This window comes from Elephantulus edwardii, unplaced genomic scaffold (genome assembly GCF_000299155.1).
Source record: "Elephantulus edwardii isolate Elephantulus edwardi_28Jun2011 unplaced genomic scaffold, EleEdw1.0 scaffold00211, whole genome shotgun sequence".
Taxonomy (NCBI): domain Eukaryota; kingdom Metazoa; phylum Chordata; class Mammalia; order Macroscelidea; family Macroscelididae; genus Elephantulus; species Elephantulus edwardii.
This window is the reverse complement of record NW_006399961.1, coordinates 2,040,176-2,065,437: the sequence shown is the minus strand read 5'-3', so window position 1 is coordinate 2,065,437 and position 25,262 is coordinate 2,040,176. Positions and strand designations below refer to the sequence as shown.

Sequence of the window (25,262 nt, the reverse complement as noted above, 5' to 3'; positions counted from 1 at the left end):
ATTGGCCCAGTGGTGAGAATCTTTGTTTTCTTGATGTTGAGCTTCAATCCATATTGAAGACTGCAGTCCTTGACCTTCTGCAGCAAGTGCTTCAGGTCTTCCTCAGTTACAGCAAGCAGGGTAACTAAATTGTTGTTCTGTCAAGTTTTGACATAATTTTTAGACTGAGAAATAATTCTTCACCAGAGTAAGCAAAATAATACTTAAAATAAAAAATTATTATAGGAACAGTGAGCACTGTGACACTGATGTGTCAAATGCAATAACGGTTACCATGGTGGACAGTGTTTGGTGGCAGTCACTGGTTGAAAGAAGCTTGGAAGCAGGCGTGGCATCCACTTCCATAAATAGCTTGCCTCTGGAAACCCTATAAATCTGGAGAATGGATGAAAGTCACGCACATAAGTGTCGAGGACTTTCGTTCATAGGGTCACTATGAGTCACCTACGACTCGACAACAACAACGATACAATGGAAATTTAGAAATAAAAAAAATTTCTATAATTCATACACAATGATGTATGTCCCAGGTACTTACCTTTGCACTCAAAATAGGAATAAATGTGCAGATCTCACCGAGCTATTTATGCAGATAGATGACTGGGAAGTTAAGACTATATACACTTGATCCTTTTTCTGAATTTGCAATGAGGTTACAGATACTTAGAAGAAAGCTTCACAAGTTCATAAACCCTCTCAAAAAAGGTCTCATTTTCCTTAGAAATAACACAACATAAAGATTAAGGCAGAGGAATATGAAAATAACAACCCACATCTATATGCATCTTTACCATTTTCATAAAACGTTATTTTTTTCATGTTTCTGATACTCATAATCATCTTGAATGGTAGGCAGGTATTATTCATCCCAATAATGCATTTCCCCCATAAACAAAGGATGCCAAAAAAAGTTTACTCTTGAATTTATTTATTTATGTATTACAAGAACAATGAAAAGTTTGTGTGTGTTTTTTTAATGTTATTCTCACTTAGCTTTAGAAATTACATCAGATCTTTATTTTCAAAATCCATCCTTTACAGAGAACACAAGAATTTTTAAAGTCCATCATTGGATTTTTCTGAGATTTCTGTGAACTGACCAACAATTTTAGTTGAGAGAACTGTTTCTGCATTTTGCTCATATTCTTGGAAGAAGGCAAAGTGGTGTTGACTGTTCAGATGTAGGTGTTCTGAGTATCAATGCAGTACTCTTCCCTTTGGAACCAAACCTATCAAAATTTAGGTTTGCAGAACTTGGAGCCTTTCTCTGGGGTGTTTTGAAGGAAGATTTAGGAGTTCTAAGAGTGCTCACCAATGATGATAGAAAGCTTCTACTTTTACCATGATGTTTAACTTATCCTCTTGCAGGTTTTACAAGTAACCAACAATACAGTCTCAGCACTTTTTCATGAGTTCTGCTTCTTTTAAAGTGAGTGTATAACCTTTTGTTTCTTGAGTAAGAAGTTTCTATATTTGAGATATCATTTTGGGCTTGGGTTTGAGATGCACTATAGAGTTATCCAACACCATCAACTGGAAGCAGTGAGGACATGTCTCTTCAAAAGTGTTTGTAGTATTCTGTGACGAAATGTAGGTCCAGAGGAGATAGCGGGCCTGGCTCAGGCAGCTGGCTTGGAGTTTCCGTGCCACAGCCTCAAGGTAGTGCTTCTGCCTTTTTAGTATGTATTTTTAATTATTATTATTTCAAAGGGCTCACATGAAAGTAGGATGAGATGATATTATACATATGAACAGCCCATGGCTGTAAAAACTTCCTATAGAAATGCAATGCATGTATTATTCTCTTTCACATCTTAAAGCCTGATTGTAAACACGAAGAATTGCCACTGTCCTTGTTTTCAAGTGCTTAGGACAAGCCTGGAAACTTCTTTGCCTTATATATGGAGAACTTGTGGCTTAATGCATATATTCTACTTGCTTTGGGGAAATATTAGTGATGGCATTCCAGAAAATGAACCTTTAAGTGTATGGTAATAACTCAGTGCTGAATCTGAAGAATTTGGAAGGAAATTGGGGAGAAGACTCAAAGCAACACCTCTTCATTGTATTTGCATACCAGTTATGATAGGGGCTTAATATCCAAGAGTGTCAATATAGCCGCTCTATGATAGAGATAATATCCTAAGATTTTCCAGAAATGATGTATATGATTCAGCATTTTCTCTTATGGCATAAAGAACTAGGGGTGGGACCCCCAAACCAAAAGCCCACAGGAAACATTGACAGTCTTATAAGATCCAGAAGATGAGTACAAGGGGCTCATTTCCCCCCCTTTTTTTATTGTTATTATGATGTGCCTTGGAGTTCACTATAACTCATGTTGTTGTTATTAAGTGCCACCAAGTTAAGGACAACTCAGAGTGACCCTACAAACAACGGATCTGAACTCTTTCCTATCCTGTACCATCCTCTTCATCTCTGACTCGTTTGAGCTCGTTGCTGCAGTCACTGTGTCAGTCCGTCTCCTTGTGGGTCTTCCTCTCTCTTGCTGAATCCCTACCCTTCCAAGCATGATGCACCAGTCCAAGAAATAACCTCTGCTGGCAACGTGACCAAAATAGCAACCCTATGAACAACAGTTCTGAACTTGGCACTCTCTTGCCCCATCCTCACCATCTTCAATATATTTTAGCCCATTGTTAGTCACTGTGTCAGTCCATCTTGTTTAGGGTCGTTTTTTTTCTTTCTTTGACCCTTAAGATTTTCCAGTATGATGTCTTTTTCCAGAGACTGGCCCCTTCTGACAACATGCCCAAAGTTTGTTAGATGAAGTCTCACCATCTTTGCCTTTGCACCTCCTCGAAGACTGACTTGCTTGTTCTCTTGGCAGTGCTTGTTATATTCAGCACTCTTTTCCAGTACTACAGTTCAAATGCATTGATTCTTCTTTTATTGTTGTTGCTGTTATGTGTCGTCGAGTCTCTTGTGACTCATTGCAACCCTATGTACAACAGCCCTAAACCCTACTCTGTCTCTTGCCAACTTTATTGTCTCTGACACACCTATCTTCATTACCCCAGTGACGGAATCAATCCATCTCATTGAGGCTCTTCCTCTCCTGCACTGTCCCTCCACCCTCCCAAGCATGACATCCCTCTCCAAGGACTGATCTCGCCTTGCAACATGTCCAAAATATATCAGGTGGAGCTTCAAAATCCTTGCCTCCAAGGAGCAGCCTGGCTTCACCCTCTCCAGGATGAACTTGTTTGTTCTCCTAGCAGTCCATGTTATATTCAATACTCTTCTCCAGTACCACAGCTCAAAGGCATCAACTCTACTTCTATCATCCCTGGTCATTGTCCAGCTCTCTGATGCATAACAAGTAATGGCAAAGACGATGGCCTGCATAAGGCGTACCTTAGTCTCTAGACCGACATCATTGCTCCTCAGTACCTTGGAGAGATTTCTGACAGCAGACTTTCTCAATGCAATTTGTCTTTTAATTTCCTGGCTTCTGGTACCAAGAATGTTGATTTTAGAGCCAAGCAAACTGAAGCTGTCAACAATTTCAACCTCTTCACCATCTATCGCGATGCTGCCAATCGGCCCAGTGGTGAGAATCTTTGTTTTCTTGATGCAATCCTTGACCTTCTGCAGCAAGTGCTTCAGGTCCTCCTCAGTTTCAGCAAGCAGAGTTGTGTCATCGGTATAACGCAGATTGTTGATGAGTCTACCTCCAATCCTAATGCCACACTTCTCCTCTTAGAGCTTTCCATCCTTATTACCTGCTCAACTTTCAAATGTAGAGGAAACAATTGAAAATGCCATGACTTGGATCATGTGCACCTTAGTCTTTAAATTGTCAGCCCTGCTCTTTAGCACTTTGGAGAGATCTTTGATATCATATTTCATCAATGAAACATATCTACTGGGTTTTTTTTGACTGTTGCCAACGTGAGTTTTGATTGTGGATCCAAGTAAAATGAGATTGTTGACAACGCCAATCTCTTCTCCATCTATCATAATGTTGCCTATTGGTACAGTGGTGACAATTTCTGATTTATTGATGTTTAGATGTAATCCAACCTCTATGTGGAGTGTAACATATATTCATTGTAGAAAATTTTAAAAATTCAAGCATACAAAAAAGGTATAATTTATGCTCTTCAACCCATCACCTTGTCATATACAGATAACTACTGTTAGAAGTTTGTATATATCCTTCTTGATTTTATACAGGAGAAAGAGATTTATTGTTATATAAATGTATTTTTCTGACTTTTTCTTTTTTTTAAAAAAAAAACAAACTCTATCACACCTCCACTGAGAGAGGAGGTCACTTTTTTCTCAGGAGGAGTCAAGACAGTAGAACATGAACAAAGACTTCTGAATCAGTTTTCAAAAAGCTAAGAGGTAGGAAGCAATGAAGAATTCATGCACAAATAAGGGAACATTTAATCTATGGTAAAACAATCTTAATATCATGTGAGAGAGAGAGCAGAAAAGGTATAGGATAAAGAACCGTGAGAGTGGAGTAAAGTGGCACTTCTCAAACTACCTGTAGTGATGAACCAATTTTAAATTTCCAACCCATCAAGGATTGATGCTTTTCTGAAACACAAAATCATATACTCTGGTATTATTACAGCAATATCAAATTGCTATAAATGACTCTCCATCTCTGTACTTATCGTTGACTGGTAACAAGTAATTTATAGGACAGCCAAGATCTATTGATCTTACTTTGAGTAGGCTGTATTAACATACTTATCTTGTTACAATAATAATGTAGGTATCAAAGCAGATAAAGACAGTGATATGCTGTGGAATGTTTAAAATCTGCTTCACGAAGGATAAAAGCTATGGGTTGGTTCACAACAAGAAAGATTAAAGGCCCTAGTGAGTAGTGTGGTATCAGAAAACTTGAAAATTAGCTTTTCTAGCCATTGTATTAGATCAGTTGAAGGGGATAGTCTCCAGCTACCTTAAGTGTGGACATATGGTTTTGCATATTATCAACAGCTGTTGGTCCAATATAAGAGTCAATGCTTTCCGTATTGTGGAGGGACTATGAAGACATTGTGAGAGGTGGTGGTAGAGAGAGGGTGAAGAGACTGTGGCACTGATGTGAAGTATCTGTGGCAAGGTGTAACAAGAAGAATCTTGGAGATGAAGACAGGCTTAGTTTTGCTTGCTGGATGGTTGAAGGAAAAGCTGACTTGTGATTGCTCTGAGATAAAAGTTTGCTGTGTGATTGAGGAAACCAGAGGTTTATTTGTCCTGCTGAATTGAAGGTGGACTTGCACTATTTGAGGAATATTGCCTTGTTAATGTGGCTTCAGGCTACTGGACTAAACTTGAACTTGAATGATGTGATATTTTTTTGCTTCCTCTACTGCTCAACCTATTTCCCTAATAAACCCCACAATCATGAATGACGTTTGTGAGTCAAGTTGCAGCTAACCTTGGACCCAATGATTTGGAGGAATAGGTGCAGGAGCATGTGGAGTGGCATGCCAGACCATTCAGCTATTTTTATGGTGTTACAGTTGTCAGAATAGAGCAAGGAAACACTACATGGTTCAAAACTGGGAAGGGTGTATGCCAGGGATGCATTCTATCTCCATACCTTTTCAATCTATATGCAGAACAGATCATCCAAGAGGTTGGGCTGTATGAGGAGAAGTGTGGCATTAGGATTGGAGGAAGATTCATCAATAACATTTATTATGCAGATGACATAACCATGCTTGATGAAACTGATGAGGACCTGAAGCACTTGCTGCAGAAAATCAAGGACTGCAACCTTCAATATGGATTGAACATTCTTGGTCCCAGCAGCCAGGAAATCAAGAGGTTGATTGCATTGGGAAAGTCTGCCATCAGGGACCTCTCCAGAGTACTGAGGAGCAACGATGTCAGTCTGGAAACTAAGGTGCACCTGATCCAGGCCATAGTCTTCACAGTTACTTGCTATGCATCAGAGAGCTGAACAATGGCTAGGGATGATAGAAAGAGAATTGATGCCTTTGAGTTGTGGTACTGGAGAAGAGTTTTGAATATACCCTGGACTGCCAGGAGAACAAACAGCTCGTCCTAGAGACTGTGAAGCCAGTCTGCTCCTTGGAAGCAAGGATTCTGATGCTTCGTCTGACATACTTTGGGCATGTTGCAAGGAAGGACTGGTCCTTGGAGAGGGACATCATGCTTGAAAGGGTGGAGGGATGGAGAAAGAGAAGGAGATCTTTGATAAGTTGGATTAGTATTGACTGAGATAATGAGGGTAGGTGTGTCAGAGACAACAAAGTTGGCACAGGATAGAGCAGGTTTTTGGGCTGTTGTACATAGGATCACTATGAGTTGCAAGCGACTTGATGGCACATAAAAACAACAACAACAACAACATGGGCATTATTTATGGGGACAATTTCCCTTTATGAAGCAGGTAGAAGTCAGATTTGGTCTCCCCAATGATGTTACAACCTTTTTCTGGTAGCATTTACCAATTTCCATGGTATAAATTCTCCCCCATGGCATTTTTCAAGTTACTCAGTGAAGACACTGAACTTGGAATAGAGAAGAGTTGTGCACAAGTTACCTACCACAAAACTTTGTGTAAAGAAACATGCAAATGAAGCTTGAATGAATGACTATCATCATAGTGACTAAACTAGACCATGTAACTTTAAACCAGCAGAAAAGACCCTAAACCTATCTATTGAAAAGTACCCCCCCCAAAAAAAGATTAAAAATAAACTTTAAAAAGCAACTCTTAATTTCCAAGACCTTTGCTTTGATTGGAGTGTTGATTATTTGACATAGATTGTTAACTACTTTAATCTGCTTGGCTCCACAGTCAACACTCTTGACACCAGTAGCCAGGAAATTAAAAAAAATGTATTGCAATGGGAAAGTCTGCTGTTAGGGACCTCTCCAGGGTACTGAAGAACAACGGTGTCACTCTGGAGACTAAGGTGTGTCTGATACAGGCTATGGTTTTTGCAATCACTTGTTATGCATTAGAGAGTTGGACAATGACTAGGGAGGATAGAAGGAGAATTAATGCCTTTGAGCTGTGGTGCTGGAGAAGAGTATTGAATGTACCACGGACTGCCAAGAAAACAAAGAGATTCATCCTGGAGAGGGTTAAACCAGGCTGCTACTTGGAGGCAAGGATTCTGGGGCTTCATCTGGCATACTTTGGACATGTTGTCAGGAGAGACCGGTCCTTGGAGAAGGACATCATGCTTGGTAGGGTGGAGGGAAAGCACAGGAGGGGAAGACCCTCTATGAGGTGGATTGATTTGGTCACTGGGGTAATCGGGATGGATGTGTCAGAGGCAGTTCGATTGGCACAGGATAGAGCAGGGTCTAGGGCTGTTGTACATAGGGTCGCTATGAGTCGCAAGCGACTCGACGGCACACAACAACAACAACAACAAAAACTCCCATAAAATAGAATCTAGAACCCATATCTCAATTCCCTCTGCAGCCTAACTGCAGGTGTGTATGATCTGATCTCAGTAAGATTATGTGCCCTTAGATTTCTATTCAGAAGAGAGCAGCATGAGAAAGCTTTAGGTAAACTGTGTTGCCAAAGTACCTAGATTTTGGTAAGGAATAGTGTAGAACTGACACCTTGAGTTTAGTATGAGCTGAAGAGTGTAGTCTGAGTGGTGGTAGCGTTGTTGCTATTGTTAGGTGCCATCAAGTTAGCTACAGTCCGTAAAACTCCATGAAAAGCATATCTGCACCCTGCCCTGTCCTGGGTCATCTTCATCATCACTGATACACTTGAATCCATAGTTATAGTCACTATGTCAATCCATCTCATTGACCCCAAAGTGTGGTGTGTGGACTGACACCCTGTGAAGTCTATGGAATCCCTAATTGCCTTAATAAGTTCCCTTTTTCTGTGTATACTAGGAAACAGATTCTGTTGTTTGCAACCAATAACAATTGAGTCAATACCTATATCACATTTAAAAAAAAATTCTTTGTTGTTGGTGACAATATACACAACCAAACATAAATCCATTCACAATTTCTGCGATGAATCAATTTTAAAAGTGTTGGCTGCATTCTTTATGTTGTGTCACAATTCTCAGTGTCTCTACCTATAATGCTCATCACCCGTTAATGTAGGCTGTCTGCTCCTAAAGTTCTCACCTCTACTTTATATTAACTGTTGTCAGATAAAACTCATAATTCTTTACAAGAACATTAATCTCAAGGAAATAACTTTTTATTAATTGGGATAAACTTTTACTTAGCTTAATGAGGATTTTATTAAATAATCTCAGTGCAAATAGTTTAAAAACTATTTCTGAGTTTTAGGCATTCTCTCAGTCTCCATAGATCCAGCAAGTCTGGTTTCCATATGAGTTTGAAGTTCTTTTCCACACTTCTTATTTTGATCAAGATACATCTGTTGGATTCTTGATAAAACATTCAATAAAGGTAGTCAGGCACCATGCATTTCTATCTATACCTCATTTTAAAATAAATTGAGATATATTGTTGTCGTTGTTAGGTGCTGTTGAGTGGAGTATGACTCCCAGTGACCCTATGAACAGCTGACCTGAGCCCTGCTCTATCCTGTGTTATCTTCATCATCTCTGACACACTCCAGCCCATTGCTGGAGTCACCATGTCAATCCGTCTCATTGGGGGTCTTCCTCTTCTTCATCTTTTCAAGCGTGATGCCCCTTATAATAAGGGAGCTCTAGTGGCCTACTGGTAAGGAGTCCAACCTGAAAGGAAATTGTTCTAATTCACTAGATACACCATGGGAGAAAGATGTACAGTTACCTCCTGTGCAATTTACTGCCTCTGAAAACCCACTGGAGGGTCAAAAATGGGTTGATTCCAACATGACAGCACAAAAAAAAACCAACCACCATATAACACAGAGTTTATCTATTTGAAGGTTACGATTCAGTAGTTTTGACAATTTAGCTACAGAATTGTCCAGCCATCACCATTATCATTTTAGAACATTCTCATCACCTAACCCTAATCCTAACCCTAACCCAAAGAAATCTAATATTCATTAGCAGTCATTTCCATTCCCTCCCCCCAAAACCTCTCTCCCTCAGCTCAACTCAGCTCAACTAACTCAACTCAACTCATTGCCATCAAGTCAGAACCAACTCATAACTGAGGCTCCAGTGAGTTTCCAAAGTTATAAAATCACATGGGAGGAGACTGTCCATTTCTCTCCCATAGAGCCTCTAGGGGATTCAAAGCACTGGAGAGGCTGGCCTCAGGAAGGTCCCTTAGAACTAGACCACCAGAGCTCCAATCCAGAAGACAAGAAATCTGGATTTTAACTTTATAGACTACTTCTTCTAAAGACTTCATGTCAATAAGATCATATGTTTCTTATGTTGTCTTTGTACCTGACTTATTTCAATTAGCATAGTGTTTCAAAGTTCATTTAAATGGTTGTGGATATCAGTATTTCATTCCCTTCTATTCCAAAAGTTCTCCTATTATGTTAATATATTGCATTTATTTGTCAATTCAGCAACTGATGGATATTTATAGGCTGTTTCTACTTTTTAGGTATTACAAATTAAGGTTTACATTATTTTTTATTCTAGCCATCTTAGTGATTATGAGGCCCTATTGTGACTTAGTTGCCTTTTTCTGATGACTATGATGTTGAATGTCTTTTCATGTGATTGCTTTCATGTTATTAGTATATGTTGTTGTTGTTAAGTGCCGTCGAGTCGCAGGCAACTCATAGCGACCCTATGAAGGAGAGTTCTCAACACTTGGGTATCTCTCATCCTCTCTCCATGTTCATAGGGTTTCTGGAGGCAAGCTATTACGGAAGTGGATGCCACTCCTTTTATTATTAAGTAGTAGACGTTCTTTACGCATTCTAGATTATCCACGTTATGGAGTGGTGTGTTGTTTTTTTAAAAAAAATCAAATACACAATTTGCAAATATATTCACTCATTATGTGAGCTGTATTTTCATGAGATACATCTCATTTTTTTTGTTAACATCACTGAGTAAGTCTGGAGGTAAACAGTGGTATCTTAGTTATATCTTAGTTATCGAGTGCTACTTTAATGGAAAAACCAAAAAGTCTGGCTTTAACAAAGAAACATTTGTTCTCTTAAAGCTTGAAAGACTAAAAGTCCAGTTTCAGGATGCCAGGTCTAGGGGAAGGTCAGGAACTGTCTATGTCAGTGGTGGAGCAAAGCCTTCAGTATCTTTGGGCCTGGCATTCCCAGGAGACTTCCACCTGTGGTGACCCTCACGATAGCAAGACATTTGTCACAAAGCAGCCTGGATAAGAAAAACAACAACAGAACAACAAACAACAACTCACTCCACTCCTGCCAACTATCTTTTGGTGGCACTAAGGTTCAATCCACCAACAGCTCCTCAGTGGAGGGTCAGCTATGAGTTGTTTCTGACTTGAGCTGAGTTGAATTGAATTAAAGGGTTCCCTCACTTTTTGTCTTAATTTCTTCTTCATTTATTTCTAGCAGGATAAAAGATATTAGAGACTACGTTTTAGGGGAACTCCCCTTACATTTGATTAGGGCTGTGGTGGTTGATGTCATTGACTGCCTTCGAGTCGAGCATGACTCATAGCGACCCTATGAACAAAAGGCCTGAAGTCCCTACACAACTATCGACATTTGTCAAAGTTCATAGAGTTTCAAGAGGCATGTTATTTAGGAAGTGGATGCTGCTCCTGCTTCCAAGGGCTGTGGTAGGATTAGGAAATGTGGCATTCCACCCTTAATCCTTTTGCAACTATTTGATTTAGTATATCATGGTGGATCATTACATAGATCTCACATTATATGAATGTGTGTTTGTGTGTGTGGGTGTATTGGGCGGGTGACAAAATCTAATCCACAACAGCTGGTAAAGAGATCATTTGTGAATATTTAGAAAATACTCTGTGGGCAGGAGGAAAAATGAGGCAATGAATGAATGAATGGAAATCCAAAGTCTCTGTAAACATTTATTAAAATTAATAATAAAAAAGGGAAAAAAAGAAAGAAAATACTCCCAAATATTTGGAGCTAATACAGCATCACTAAGAACTAACATCTTTCCATTTCTCTATTATCTTTCTTTTCCTTGTGCTTTTTGCCTCCTCTATACAGGAGAAGGATGGGCAATCTCCTCCCACATGATTAACTGCCTCTGAAAACTCACTGGAGGGTCAGCTATGGTTCCGACTCGACAGTACACAACAACAACTACAGCCTCTTACTATATCTCACTGTCTTTGAGTCAATTTTAACTCATAGCTACCCCACAGGACAGAATTTCCCTACCAGGTTTCCAAGGATGTAAATATTTATGGAATCAGGCTCCATATCTCTCTTCAACAGGTTGTTACTGATCTGATCTTCTGTTAGGGATATTGTGGAAGAAACTCCCATAAAATACCTTTAGAAAATGACATTTAGAAGAACTGAGGAAGAGAAAAATTAAGCAAGGAAGGATTGCAAAAGAAAGTAAAACCCACTGCTGTCAAGTTGATTCCAACTCACTGCAATCTCCCATTGGACTTCTGAAGTTGTAGATAGTTTTTGGGAGGAACAGGTGTACTTCCTAGTAACCATTGTTGTTGTTGTTAGGTGTGGTTCAGTTGAGTACAACTCTTAAGCGACCCTGTGAACAAACAGATCTAAACCCTGTCCTACTTGTGCCATCCTCATCATCCTCAACACACTTGAGAGCCCAGAGCTCAGTCTCTGTGTCGATCTAACTCATTGAGGATGGGGAAGTTTCCTCTCACACACTTTGGACATATTGTTAAGAGAGGCCAGGCCTTTTGGTCATAGGGTCATTATGAATCGTGCTCAACTCGAAGGCAATCAACAACAACAACAATCCTTGGAAAGGCTCATCATGCTTGGAAAGATGGAAGATCAGCGAAAGCGAGGAAGACCCTCAATGAGTAGCCATCGTGGTTCCTTGAAATTAAGTCAGGAGTGAAGCAAATACAGACGTGCCTGACTTCTCTGTCATTCTCTTGTGGTATTTCATGAAACAAAGAAATTGAATGAAGGGAATCATAGAGTAGAAATGATCTCAGAAACTGTGTAAGTCAATTTGAGTGACTATGTAAAGCCACAAATTGGGCTTTGAGTTTGCCAGTCATCAAGGCCAAGAGGGAGAACTGATAGCTACATGCTTTACAGCTTTCATTAGGTACATTTCTTCTTGATTTGGGGACCAGAAAGCAAGTTCCACAAAGGTAACTCCTTTATGCGAACGTACTTCCTTTTCTAGTTCCCTTTTGGGTGTCTAATCACTTTGCTAACTGCCTTCTGGCTCGCACTGGGCCACATTTGGGAATGTTGCCAGCCCTGGAGCTGAGAGCTGTTGCCCGACAAATGAAAACAATGAAAATGCCTCCACTCCTTAGAGTTCTACCTCCCAAGCTGTGCTTGAACTGGCTCTTATAATGAGCTTTCTAATAGTAACCACAGCTACATTTATCAAACACTCATGCACTTTACCAAGTTGACCTCTGATCTTTACTATCATCCTGAAGGAGATGGTACTTCCCAGTTCTGTAGATGGAAAGACTCAGTGTAAATGATTAGTTCAAGGTCATAGAGCTGGCAAGCAACAGATGCATCATTCAAAAATCAGATCCTTCAGGCTTCTTAGCCTGTGTTCTTTTATGGCACTCTCATTCCTGTTTCTAACTTTTTCTTCTGATACTATTAATTTTCTCCTAAAGTGAAACCTGGGTGCTCATTAGAGACAAGAATGGTGAAACTTCTTTTCACATCCCTTGGGCATGTTGTCAAGTGGTTCTTGTCCTTGTTATTGTTGTTGTTAGGTGACATTGAACCATCTTCAACACATAGTGACCCTATGTATGTTAGCTCTGAAACCTGTACTATCTGTACTATCTTGAGCCAATCTCATCGTCACCAACAGAGCTAATCCCATTGCTCCAGTCACTGAGTCAATCCATCTCATCTCGCATCTTCCCCTCCTGTGCTGTCCCTCCTCCCTTCCAAGCATGATGTTCCTCTCAAAGGACTGGTCCCTTCAGGACACGTGCCCAAAGTATATGAGGTGGATCTTCAAAATCCTTGCCTCTAGAGAGCAGCTTGATTTCACCCTCTCCAGGACAGATCTGTTTGTTCTCCTGACAGTCCACTGAATGTTCAAAACTCTTCTAGCATCACAACTCAAAGGCATCTTCTTCTATCGTTCTTAGTCATTGTCCAGCTCTCTGATATATAACAAGTAATTGCAAAGACCATTGCCTGGATCAGGCAGAGCTTAGTCTCTAGACTGACATCGTTGCTTTTTGTACTCTAGAGAGGTCCTTGACAGCTGACTTTCCCAATGCAACTCATTCCCCTTCCTCCTTACTGCTGGTCTAAGTGTGCTCTATTGTACATAGGGTTTTTGAAGGCCTATAATTTCAGAAGTGGATGGCCAATCCTCTTCCTAGTCTGTCTCAATCTTTAAATATATATAATAGTATCTGACAGACAAGCATTCTAAAGAAAAGAGCAGATGAAAGACATTTACCAGTTAGAAAAAGACCAATATTCAATGTTGCTGCCCACCCCACTACATGTTTGGTTGGGTTTTTTTTGTTTTGTGGATTTTTTTGTTTTTGTTTGTTTTTTTTTGTTTTGTTTTGTTTTTTTATCCACACTTTCCCTACTCCACCAGCAACCTTTCCTATTTTTGCTTACAACATTCAACACCCGTCTCCCATTGACCAGCCCCTGATGTGATGGCCTAAGTCTCAAGCCATCAGTATTTCTTTGATTCTGACCATATCGTGCTGCTGTCAATCTCTTATGATGCAGGCAGTATGTTGATTGTGGAACCAAGTAAGCTGAAGTTATCAGCAATCTCAATCTCTGTCACTCAGGAAGCACCAATTGGCCACCATCGAATGAAAAACGTGAAGGGTTATTGAAAGAGAGGAAGACCCTCCATGCAGTGGATTTTCACAGTGGCAGTGACAATTGTCTTGAGCATGGCATAGATGAAGGGGATGGTGAGGGATAGAGCCACATTCTGATCCGTTGCTCATAGGATACGTCACAGTCAACACAGGGACCCAAACAACGCCAAACTCTTAGAGGAGGCAACTGAGTCCCTGGGTGGTCAAATGGCTAACTCACTTGGATGCTAAAGGAAAGCTTGCCAGCTTGAAAACACCTCAAGGTGCTCAAAGAAAAGTCCAGCAGCTGGCTTTTGAAAAGTTGGCCAATGAAAACTCTGCGGCACACAGGTATACTGCACATGGTGCCACATGGAATTGACTCAATGAGCAACTGATTAGAATGGGTTTGGTTTTGTTTTTCACTTTTAAGTCTTTGAGGTGTTTTTTTGTTTTGTTTTGTTTTATTCATTTATTTATTTATTTTTAATGTGTGTACCATCAAATCAGATCTGACTGGTACAGGATGCGATTGTTCCTCCTTCTTCAGCAGAGCATCCGGTGGATTTGAATTGTGCATCTCTGGGATTGCAGTGCAGCTTCTTGCCACTAGGCCACCAGAGCTCGCCTAAGTCTTTGAGTTTTATCTGAAGGCTAATGGTTTATCTACTGTAATACAGAGATCTGGAATACCGTGGCTTTGACAGAATAGGACTGTTTTTCCAGAATTGAGTGGCTCACAACAGCAAGAGGGCTCTTCCACTCATCTTGTGATTTCTCTGTATGTTTAAATTGTCATCATTCATCAACTGGTGAGAAGTGGGAGAAAAAGAGTCAAGGGAAAGAAGATGTAAAGAAATGGTACAGAAATGTGCACATCATGACTGTTCATATACCACTAGCCTGAAAGAGCTGTTGGTACCCATTCCACAAAGCAGAGCCTGATTACAAGGCATTCTGGGAAATTATGGCTTTGAGTAGCCATGTGTTTAGCTAAAATTTAGTGGGTGTATTTGCAAGGTAAGAGGTTCTATTACTTAAAGAAGAAGGGGAGAAAGTCTACAAGGAATGCTAAAAACCTTCCCCTCCCCAAACATTTCTATTCTTTCTGATTCTGAGTTTTATTTAAAAAAGCATTTACCCATTAATGGACACACTGCCTTATGCCATTTATTCCATATCTGCCTCAGAAAAAAAACCAAAACCAAAAACACAAACCCACCAAAGTTGGCTCTTGTTTTCTGCAAGTTTCTTTTTTAATTCTTTTTCCCAATAATTAGAGCAAAGGCAAATTTTAATTTGCAGACATTTAAAATGAGAAAATGCTGGCAGATTTTACAGATGGAAAAATTGAGCTTCAAAGTGAGTGACTTGCCTGAGGTTAAGCAAGTAGTTAGCAGCAGAAGTGGGACTTGAACCTTAAAGCTCTAATTTTTCCACATTCCTTGGAAATGAGTCCCCCACTTTCTACTGTAAGCTCCTTCTTTTATATATTCCCCATAACAGGCCATAGTGAGCCAAGGAATGACACACCCAGAAAGATCTGTTAGTTCTCAAGTTTTATCAGGCATTCCTTATGGGCTAGGGAAGTGAAAATCTAGACACATATTTCCACTCACATAAAGCCCAGCAAAGTCCATTTTAAAATTGGTTGCAAAGAACAACTCAGACTCATTGTTGTTGAGTCAGAACCAATTCATAGCTGACCCTTCTGTGGGTTTTCAGAGGCTCTAAATAGCACTGGGGGAGATTGCCTGTCTTTCTCCTGAGAAGTTGCTGGTGGAGCCACGTTTGGAGAAGTGCCACTCCCCAGGCACTAAGCCTCCAGAGCTCCCTGAAGCTAGTAGAGAAAAAGCAAAGGAGTTGCTAGTTCCTTCCAACCCTTGCCATAAAGCGTTCCTTCCTAATGCTTATGATGACACCATTCCCAACCTTTTATCAACAAAACAGGCAAGTAAACAAAACTGTCACAGTGTCATTTCTGAAGAGTTGTTATTGTTATGTGCCATTGCATTGACTAAGACCCTATGAACAGTAGTTCTGAACCCTGCTCTATCTTGAGCCAACCTCACCATCTCTGACACACAAGACCCCATTGCCATAGTCACTGTGTCAATCCATCTCATCCAGGATCTTCTTCTCCTGCACTGACCCTCCACCCTTCCAAGCATGATGTCTTTCTCTATGGCCCCTCCTGGCAACATGTCCTCAAAGTATGTGAGAGAAAACCTCAAAATCCTTGCTTCCAAGGAGCAACTTGGTTTCACTCTCTCAAGGACAGATCTGTTAGTTCTCTTGGCAGTCCGTGGTACGTATAATACTCTTCTTCAGCACCACAACTCAAAGACATCAATTCTGTCATCCTTATTCATTGTCCAGCTATCAGATGCATAGTAAGCAATTGAGAAGACCATGCCTGGATCAAGTGCACCTTAGTCTCCAGAATGACATCATTGCTCTTTAGCACTCTGAGTAGTTCATTCAAAGTAGAACTGAGCTCCATAGATTTTTTTTCCCAAACGGAGCATTTCCAGGACTTTCTTCCAAGGTGTCTCTGGGTGGAATCAAACTCCAGCCTTTTGACTAGCAACCTGCTCTGCTAATTGATCACACCACCAGTAACGCCAGTCTCTCTCTGCATCATTAACTGATATTAACACCTTAAAGATTCAGGAGAAAATACATGGCTTGTTCTTTGTATTTTGTTTTTCTCTGCTTAGCTCAAACTGAGCGTTGTTTGAGGGGTTAGAGAAAGTCCAGAAGCTGTAGAGGCTGGGAGAATTGGGCCCTCAACTGCATTGCAGTAAGATAGGCAGCTGGTGATGTTCCTCCTCAGTTACGTTTTTCAACGGCTGCACTCTCTTTAGGAAGAGAGAAAGAGAGGAGCTGCTGGAGCGGGCGCCAGTTTATGTGCGCTAGATAACATATTGTAGGAAAGAGAGTGTGTGTGTGTGTGTGTGTGTGTGTGTGTGTGTGTGTGTATGTGTGTGTGTGTGTACACTTTATGAGGAGGCGGGCTGTGGTAAACATAGGTGTGTATGTGTATGAAGGCAGAGAGAAGATGAAAATATTAAGAAGATAAGGAAAAATAGAAGAATTACAAAATTTATGTGGTAGCTGAAGAAAGTTTAGGGAGAATACAAGAGGGAGAGAATAGTCAATACAGAGAATAAGTTAGAATGTGTGTGGGAGAGAGGGGGAGGAGGGAGGGAGGGAGGAGAATGCAGAGGTGAGATAACTCGTGAAAAGAAAGGGCAGTGAGGTATGAACAAATATACCTGATTGTGATCGTGTGAAATGCATACTTATACCAGGAAGCAGTCGTCCACAGAGAGCAAGAAAACACTGCATGGTTCAAAATCAAGAAAGGATTGCAGAGTGTCAGGGATATCTCAATCTATCTCCATACCTTTTAAATCTATAAGCAGAATAGATTATTTGGGAGGTTGGACTTTACGAGGAGGGATGTGGCTTCAGGTTTGGAGGAAGACTTACCAACAGCCTGCGTTATGTAGATGACACAACGTTTCTCACTGAAACTGAGGAGGACCTGGTGTTTCCTGCATATCAAGAGCTGCAGTCTTCAATATAGATTGTATTTCAACATGAAAAAAGATTCTCACCACAGGGCCAACTGACAGCACCATAATAGATGGAGAAAAGATTGAGATTATTAACAATTTCATCTTGCTCAGATTCATAATCAACACTCTTCACACCAGTAGTTAGGAAGTCGAAAGATGAGTTGCATTGGAAAAGTCTGCTCTCACGGGCCTCTCCAGACTGCTAAAGAGCAATGATATCAGTCTTGAGACTAAGGTGTGCCTGATTGAGGCCATGGTCTTCTCAACTACTTGCTATGTGTCAGAGAGCTGGAAAATGACTAAGGATGACAGAAGAATTGCTACCTTTGAATTGTGGTGCTGGAGAAGAGTATTAAACATACTATGGACTGCCAAGAAAACAAATGGATCTGTCCTGGAGAGGGTGAAACCATGTTGCTCCTTGGATTCAAGGATTTTGAGCCTCCATCTGACATACTTTGGGCATGTTGCTAGGAGGGACCAGTTCTTGGAGAAGGTCATTAAGCTTGAAAGGGTAGAGAGTCAGCACAGGAAAGGAAGGCCCTGTATGAGATAGATTGGCACAGTGACTGGGGTAATGGGGACAAGTGTGTCGGAGATAGTGAGATTGGCTCAGGATAGGGCAGGGTTCAGAACTACCTTTCACAGGGTTGCTAGGCATCACAGTCAATTTGACAGCATATAACAGTAACTCTTCCTTTAGCCATGTTTTTGTCATTCATTCCCAGTGCATCACGCAGCAGTGTCTGTATCTCTCATTGTTCCTGTTGTGTGCAACTGTGGAAGTTTCAAGACTATGGAGGTCCTGGTCCCAACACAGGACCCAACCAGACGGTACACACAGGAAAATGAGCCAGGAGTCACAACACAGGAAAAAGAACAGAAACTGGTAACAGCTTTCTAGAGAAAACTGATGCACAATGATTTGCTAGGTTGTGGTGTTGGCAGAGACTATTGAATATACCATGGACTTCCGGAAAAACGAACAAATCTGGCTTGGAAGAAGAACTGCCAGAATGCTCCTCATGTGCGAAGATGATGAGGTTTCATCTCAGGCTCTCTGATCAGCTTATCAGGAGAAACTAGGCCCTGCAAAGGGACATTATGCTTGATCGAGTAGTCATACTTGTTCTTAGTGCCATGGTAAAGTAAACGTCTGTAAAAAATAGGAAGACTTTCAGTGAAATGGACTGACAATAGCAACTTAACACAGGACCAAGTAGTGTTTTAGTTTTTGTGGGTTTTTTTGTTTGTTTCGTTTTGGTTTTTTTGTTTTTGTGTTGTTGTTGTTGTTTTTTACTGTGTGTGTGTGTGTGTGTGTGTGTGTGTGTGTGTGTATTAAATTGGATCCAACTGGTACAGGAGGATCTTGCCTCTCCTTCTCCAGGAGAGCATCTGGTGGATTCCAACCATGCACCTTAGGGATTATAGTGCAGCTACCTGCCACTAGGCCACCAGAACTCCCTTAAGAAGTGTTTTGGATTTAAGGTGCACCTGATCTAGTCCACAGTCTTCACAATTGGGTGCTGTGTGTCAGAGAGCTGGACAGTGACCAGAGATGATAGAAAGAGAATTGCTTAACATTTCTTTCTTGAAGAATGGAAAGGGATAAAGTGGCTATGTTGTGTGCCCAAGTACCCTGTGACTCATAGCGACCCTATGTACAGCAGCTCCATAGCCTGCCCTGTCCTGAGCCAGTCTCACTGACTCCAAACACCAACCCTCATTGTCCCAGTTACTGTAGCAATTCATCCCACCCAGGGTCTTCCTCTCCTGCCCCGTCCCTCTATCCTTCTGAGCATGACATCCTTCTCCAAGGGCTGGTCCATTCTGGCCACGTGCCCAAATTATGTGAGATGGAGTTTCAAAATCCAAGGCTCCGAGGAGAGACTTGGTTTCACACTCTCTAAGACAGACCATTTCCCTTGTGATTCTTCCCTCCCCTTCCACTCTCTCTCCCCTTCCTCCTGCCTTGCACTGTGGGATGGCCCAGCTGATCCTTAGGAAGTTGCCTGTCCACCATGTTGGAAGGTGCACTAGTTCCCAATGGGAAAAGGAGGAGTGGGGAAGGTGGAGGAACTGGAAGGAGCAAGAACTCGGTCCAGACTTCTTCCTGTTCCTGTGACACTTGAGGTGACTCAGGAGAACCAGCTCAGATGGACTCTGATGTTGACCTCATCCTGCCTCAGTGATACCCAGATGGGAAATTCTTCTGGGGAAAACCCAGGAAATAACATCTGGGCAGCCAACTACCATGATTTATAGACCTGGTCAATTCTTCTTTAAAATTTTTTCAATTGGTTTGCATAAAATCATTTCTAGTGTTTCATAACAAACACTTTTTTGTATACACTTATTCACATACATTATGTTTTATAGTCATTCATAGACATTATATCTTGTATAATTCATTACCATTGATCTATGCAACACCCAAGCGTTGAGGACTCTCCTTCATAGGGTCTCTATGAGTTGCCTGCGACTCGACGGCACTTAACAACAATAATATCAACATAGAGAGAGAGATCAGCTGGCCCAGTGGACAGAAAGCAATGCTACCAAGCCAAAGTTGGGTGACTTTTAATCCGCAGCCCTCAGGCCTGTCTTTCATTGTTTTTGTTCAGACATTCCTCTAGGTTGTATAGCCCTGGTGTACAAGTTGCCATACAGTGGTAACCTGTGGTTGCCATGAGGCGGAACACTGTGACACTGATGTGTCAGATGCGTTACTGGTTGGCTACCCAATGCGGACAGAGAGTGGGGTGGAGCTCCCCAATGAAAACAAGCTTGGAAGGAGGAGTGGCATCCACTTCCATAGTAGCTTGCCTCTGGAAACCCTATGAACCTGGAGAGAGGAAGAAAGGCACCCAAGCATCCAGGATTCTCCTTCATAGGATCTCTATGAGTCGCCTGTGACTTGAAGGCATTTAACAACAACAACAATGCCTATTATCACGCCTTCTTTTCAAGTACCCATTGAATCTTTCTGATTTCTTCATCTCCCCCCCCACCTATTAACCTAGTGATTTTTCTCCCCTACCTCTTTTTTCTGCTCGCCTCCCCCCCTTCCTCTTTTGGACACTGGATTGCTTACACTACTCAGGTTACCTGCCACCTACGCAGAGTGAACGCAAAGATCAGGTAAACCAGAGGTTGGACTACAAGTGGCTGTGCCTCACACAGGATGCAGATGGTACTGTAGAGGGTACGTTGGTGGGTGTGGACACATCCTTGCCTCTCCACGCTAGTGGGTTTCTAAAATGAAGTATGTGTATCAAACAGGGAAGGGAAAAAGAAACCCCATCCTAGTACTTAAAATGCAGCTGCTTCTGCTTACACAAAGCGATATAATTCCTCTCTAGTAAATGACTCTTTGTTTAGATAACTTCGGCTTAATTAGGTGCTAAGGGCATGCACTCCTCTTCACTTCTCCACCAGGAACAGTTGAGAAAGCGTCCAGGAAACAGGAGCTAAATTCCATGCGTGAGTCCTGCTGGCCTCAGGGTAAGGAGTTGCTCTACTAACCTGTGCAACAATTCAAAGCCACTGGAGGGTCAGCTCTGAGTCAAGGGCCCCTAACAACAACAACAACAAACGCTGTGATAAGGACTGAGTAGAAAATGTGGGGCTTGGAGATGAGAAGAGTTTGAAAAGGCAGAGGAGAGAGAGAGTTAGCGATGGAGTGTGAAGAAACAAAGCTGGCATGATTCCAGCATTTGGGGTGACTTGCTAAAGTCAGAATTACTGCTTCCTCGATTCCAACTCACTGTGGCCCTCTTGTGTGTCAGATTGGGTTCCCCTGGGATTTCAGCGGCTAATTTTCTGAAAGTTCACTGCCAGGTCAGAAAGCTCGACAATGACTCGGGATGATAGAAGGAGAATTGATGCCTTTGAGCTGGGGTGCTGGAGAAGAGTATTGAATATACCATGGACTGCTAAGACAACAAACAGGTTCATCCTGGAGAGGGTTAAACCAGGCTGCTCCTTGGAGGCAAGGATTCTGAAGCTTCATCTGACATACTTTGGACATGTTGCAAGGAGGGACCAGTCCTTGGAGAGGGACAGTGCAAGAGAGGAAGACCCTCAATGAAATGGATTGATTCAGTGACTGGGGTAATTAGGGTAGGTGTATCAGAGACAGTAAAATTGGCACAGGATAGAGCAGGGTTTAGGGCTGTTTTACACAGAGTTGCTATGAGTTGCAAGTGACTCAATGGCACATTCTAACAACAGCAAAAACAACATTGCCAGGTCTTTTATATGAAGAATGCAGAGTGGACTCAAATCTCCCACCTTTACCTCAGCAGTCAAGCAACTCCTAGGGGGACCTAAGTGTTTTCACTATCAGTGCTGGGCTCTGTAGCCCCTTATGAGGGTACATTATAAGGAACATCATACAGGTGAATTCTCAGTGAGGGTTCTGAGTCAGATTATCAAGTTAGAGATCCCATTCTGCCTCTCAAGGGCTTGAGAATTTTGAATGAGTTGTTTTTACTTTTTGGAGCTTGAGTTCCTTCATCAGGAAAGGGGAATGACAGCACTTGTGAGAATTACAGAAAACAATCTTTATGAAACATTTAATACAGTGCTTCAGAAGGTCAGGACTACAGCCTTCAATATGGATTGAAACTCAACAGCAAGAAAACAAAGATTCTCACCACCGGGCCAATTGGCAGCATCATGATAGATGGTAAAGAAATTGAGATTATTAACAGCTTCAATTATTTGAATTGAGGTTATTAATAGTTGCAGCTTGCTTGGCTCTACAGTCAACACACTTGGCACCAGCAGTCAGGAAATGAAAAGACAAATTGCATTGGGAAAATCTGCTGTCAGGGACCTCTCCAGAGTATTGAGTAACAATGATGTCAGCTTAGAGACTAAGGTGCACCTGACCCAGGCCATGGTCTTTACAATTACTTGTTATGCTTCAGAGAGCTTGAAAATGACTAAAGATGACAGAAGAAGAAGCAATGCCTTTGCGTTGTGGTGCTGGAAAAGAGTCTTGAACATACCACGGACTACCAAGAAAACAAATAAGTCTGTCTTGGAGAGGATGAAACCAAGTCTCTCCTTGGAGCCTAGGGTTTTGAAGGTCTGTCTCACATACTTTGGGCATGAGGCCAGGAGGGAACAGTCCTTGGAGAAGAACATCGTGCTTGGAAGGGTGGAGGCGGGCAGCATAAGAGATGAAGACCCCTAATGAGATGGATTGATATGATAACTGGAGCAATGGGGGTTGGTGTGTAGGAGTCAGTAAGACTGACTCAGAATACGACAGGGGTTAGAGCTGTTGTACTTAAGGTCACTGTGAGTCGCAGGATACTCTATGGCACATAACACAACAACAACTGGTTATATAGTTGTTGTTGTTGTTAAGTACTGTCAAGTCGTAGGCGACTCATAGCGACCCTATGAACGAAACTCCTTTACACTTGTGTGACTTTCATCCTTTCTCCAGGTTCATAGGGTTTCCAGAGGCAAGTTCTTTATGGAAGAAGATGCCACTTTTGCTTCCAAGCTTGTTTTAACCAGGGAGTGCCACCAAACACTGTCCACTATTGATAACCATTATCACATTTGACACGTTAGCATCACAGTGTTCAGCTTCACAACGACCACAGGTTACCTCTGTAACCACTACGGCTATACAGCCTAGAAGAATGTTTCACCAAAAACAACTAAAGACAGGCCTTAGGGCCGCAGATTAGAATCACCCACCTTTGGCTTGGTAGCATCACTTTCGGTTCACTAGGCCAACAAGTGAGTAGGCAACAGTAAAGCCTTACATTTTAAGATGCTAGTACTTTCTGCTTCTTTATTTCAGTGACCCTCTATGGTTATATGGTAGAGTACAAATTTATTCTGGTGGCAAAAAAAAATAAAAATCTTCTTTTTCTAAGACTGATCCTTATCTTGCTAGGGAGCTCCCACTCTCTGGGGAAATGTCTTGGGCAGGCAAGTATAACACCAATTTAAAGTTCAAAGCATGTTAGATCTATCTTTCCTCCTCTCTTCATTCTCTAGGACTGCATTGGGGTGCCAGAGGGAGTCTCAGGGTTGAGAGGGAAGAGGTGTTTCTGTGTGTGTGTGTGTGTGTGTGTGTGTGTATCCTCATTCTTTGCATGCTCAAAGTCTCTTCCCAACGCAAGTTTGCTCCTTCCACGTGGTGGAAGTATTTAAATGACTCTACTTTGAGGGCTGTGCCTCTGGCTGCTCCCAGCTGGTATTTTGGTGCACCTAGCACCTGGTACTGGAAGCTGTGACCCCTTTCACCGCCTCCCCATACACATCCCATCACTACTACCTAGACCTTCTTGTATCATAATTACTTGAACAGCACCTAACAGCTCATCCTGCTTCAAGCCAGGCAGGAGGACAGATAAAGCAGAAAGGGGGTGGGGGGGTCTGCCTTTAATAGAAAAGGATCAAGCACCAATTTAGCTCATAACCATTTGGTGTGTTTACTTCTCTCCCCCCCCCCTTCCCTCCTTTTACCCTCAACCCCTCTCTCATTCTCTTTCCCTCTAATGAAAAGTCAAATGGAAGACAGATGTCTTGGAAATTGAGATTTAATAAAGGCAGATAACACTCCGAGAGGCCCCAGATGCTGTAATTGCCTAAACATTCAAGATTCTCCCTAAGAATTCAAAATTTAGGTTATATGACAAGACGCATTAGGAATTGAATTTCTTTACACTTTAGGAAAACAAGATTAGCCCACTCTTGCAGGAATCAAGGCTTAAGAAAAGTCAAGCTCTAATAGCTTGATTCCAAGATGATGCCCTTGCCCTTGCTCTTCACACACTTTCTGCTGCAGGGTTTCTCAGAGAGCGTGTCCTGCGTGAGAAGCACCTGGTTGCGCGTTGGAAGGGCCACAGTTCCACCTGCTGCCTTGTCATCTTTGGTTTCAAGGGTCCTAAGGGCCGAACCATGAGCTTTTCAGCTCTTATCAGAATTCCGAATAGGAATGGCTCTCCCCTTGCTAGTTTCCCAGGGAAGTCTGGAATCTCAGATGGGATTTAGCTGGTTCAGAGCTTCCACTTCCCTGGGGGTCTGCAAAGTTATTCACACTAGCCAATCACATCCTCCCTCCGGAATCAGGGGTCACATGACTCTCTTGTTACTACAAAGACTGCCTCCCAGGCTCTTTGCTGGTTCACTGTTTCTAAAGGCAACCCCATCCTGATGGCTTTGCGCGGCATATGGTGTCCCTGTCCCCTGGACTGTGAATATATGTGACGGATAAATTGCCATCATCTGCATCTGTCCGGTGTTAAGTGCTGTGTATTTGACTACCTCATATTATTTAGGATGGAAAGGCCTCTTTCACCAATGAGCTAAATAGAAGTCAGTCAGAACAGATGCCTATTCAAACACAGTTTCCCGAGCCACATCCTGACCTACTGAATGGCCTGAGAGGGGGCTTGGAATAACTGACCTGGTGTTCCACTCTTTTATATTGACTATTCTGTTGCCAGCCCATTCCTGTGGACCCCATGGCCCCTGGCCTAGTGCTTACTCCTGAGGGCGACTTGGTTGATCACAAAAGCTTCATAATAAACAGTGTACTTACCACTAGGGGGAAAAAAAAAGATGATTAACACTTTGCCGCTTTGCTGGCACTTCAAGAAAAAGGGCGGAGAATCAAATGCATTCAGCACCAAATTCCTGGGCAAAATCCCTGCCATCAACAGTTTTTTAAAAAAAGACTTAAGGCAGTAAGGGTGGGGAAGAAAAAGTAGAAATTATTTCTTGCTGGAATTAACTCCACATTTAAGTCATAATTGCAGAACTCATTACTAT

At 41.8% G+C, this 25,262-nt stretch overlaps 1 protein-coding gene and 1 pseudogene across 1 annotated transcript in view; both read right to left on the bottom strand.

The window, feature by feature from the left end:
- The window catches only part of LOC102849015 (non-histone chromosomal protein HMG-14-like), a 5,672-nt gene extending 4,887 nt beyond the window's left edge, over positions 1-785 (bottom strand). Inside the window, exon 1 of the mRNA XM_006897550.1 lies at positions 774-785. Within this exon, the coding sequence (XP_006897612.1) occupies positions 774-785 (12 nt within the window). The remainder of the gene's footprint in view (positions 1-773) is intronic.
- A 222-nt stretch (positions 786-1,007) lies between these two features.
- The window catches only part of LOC102848604, a 190,792-nt pseudogene continuing 166,537 nt past the window's right edge, over positions 1,008-25,262 (bottom strand).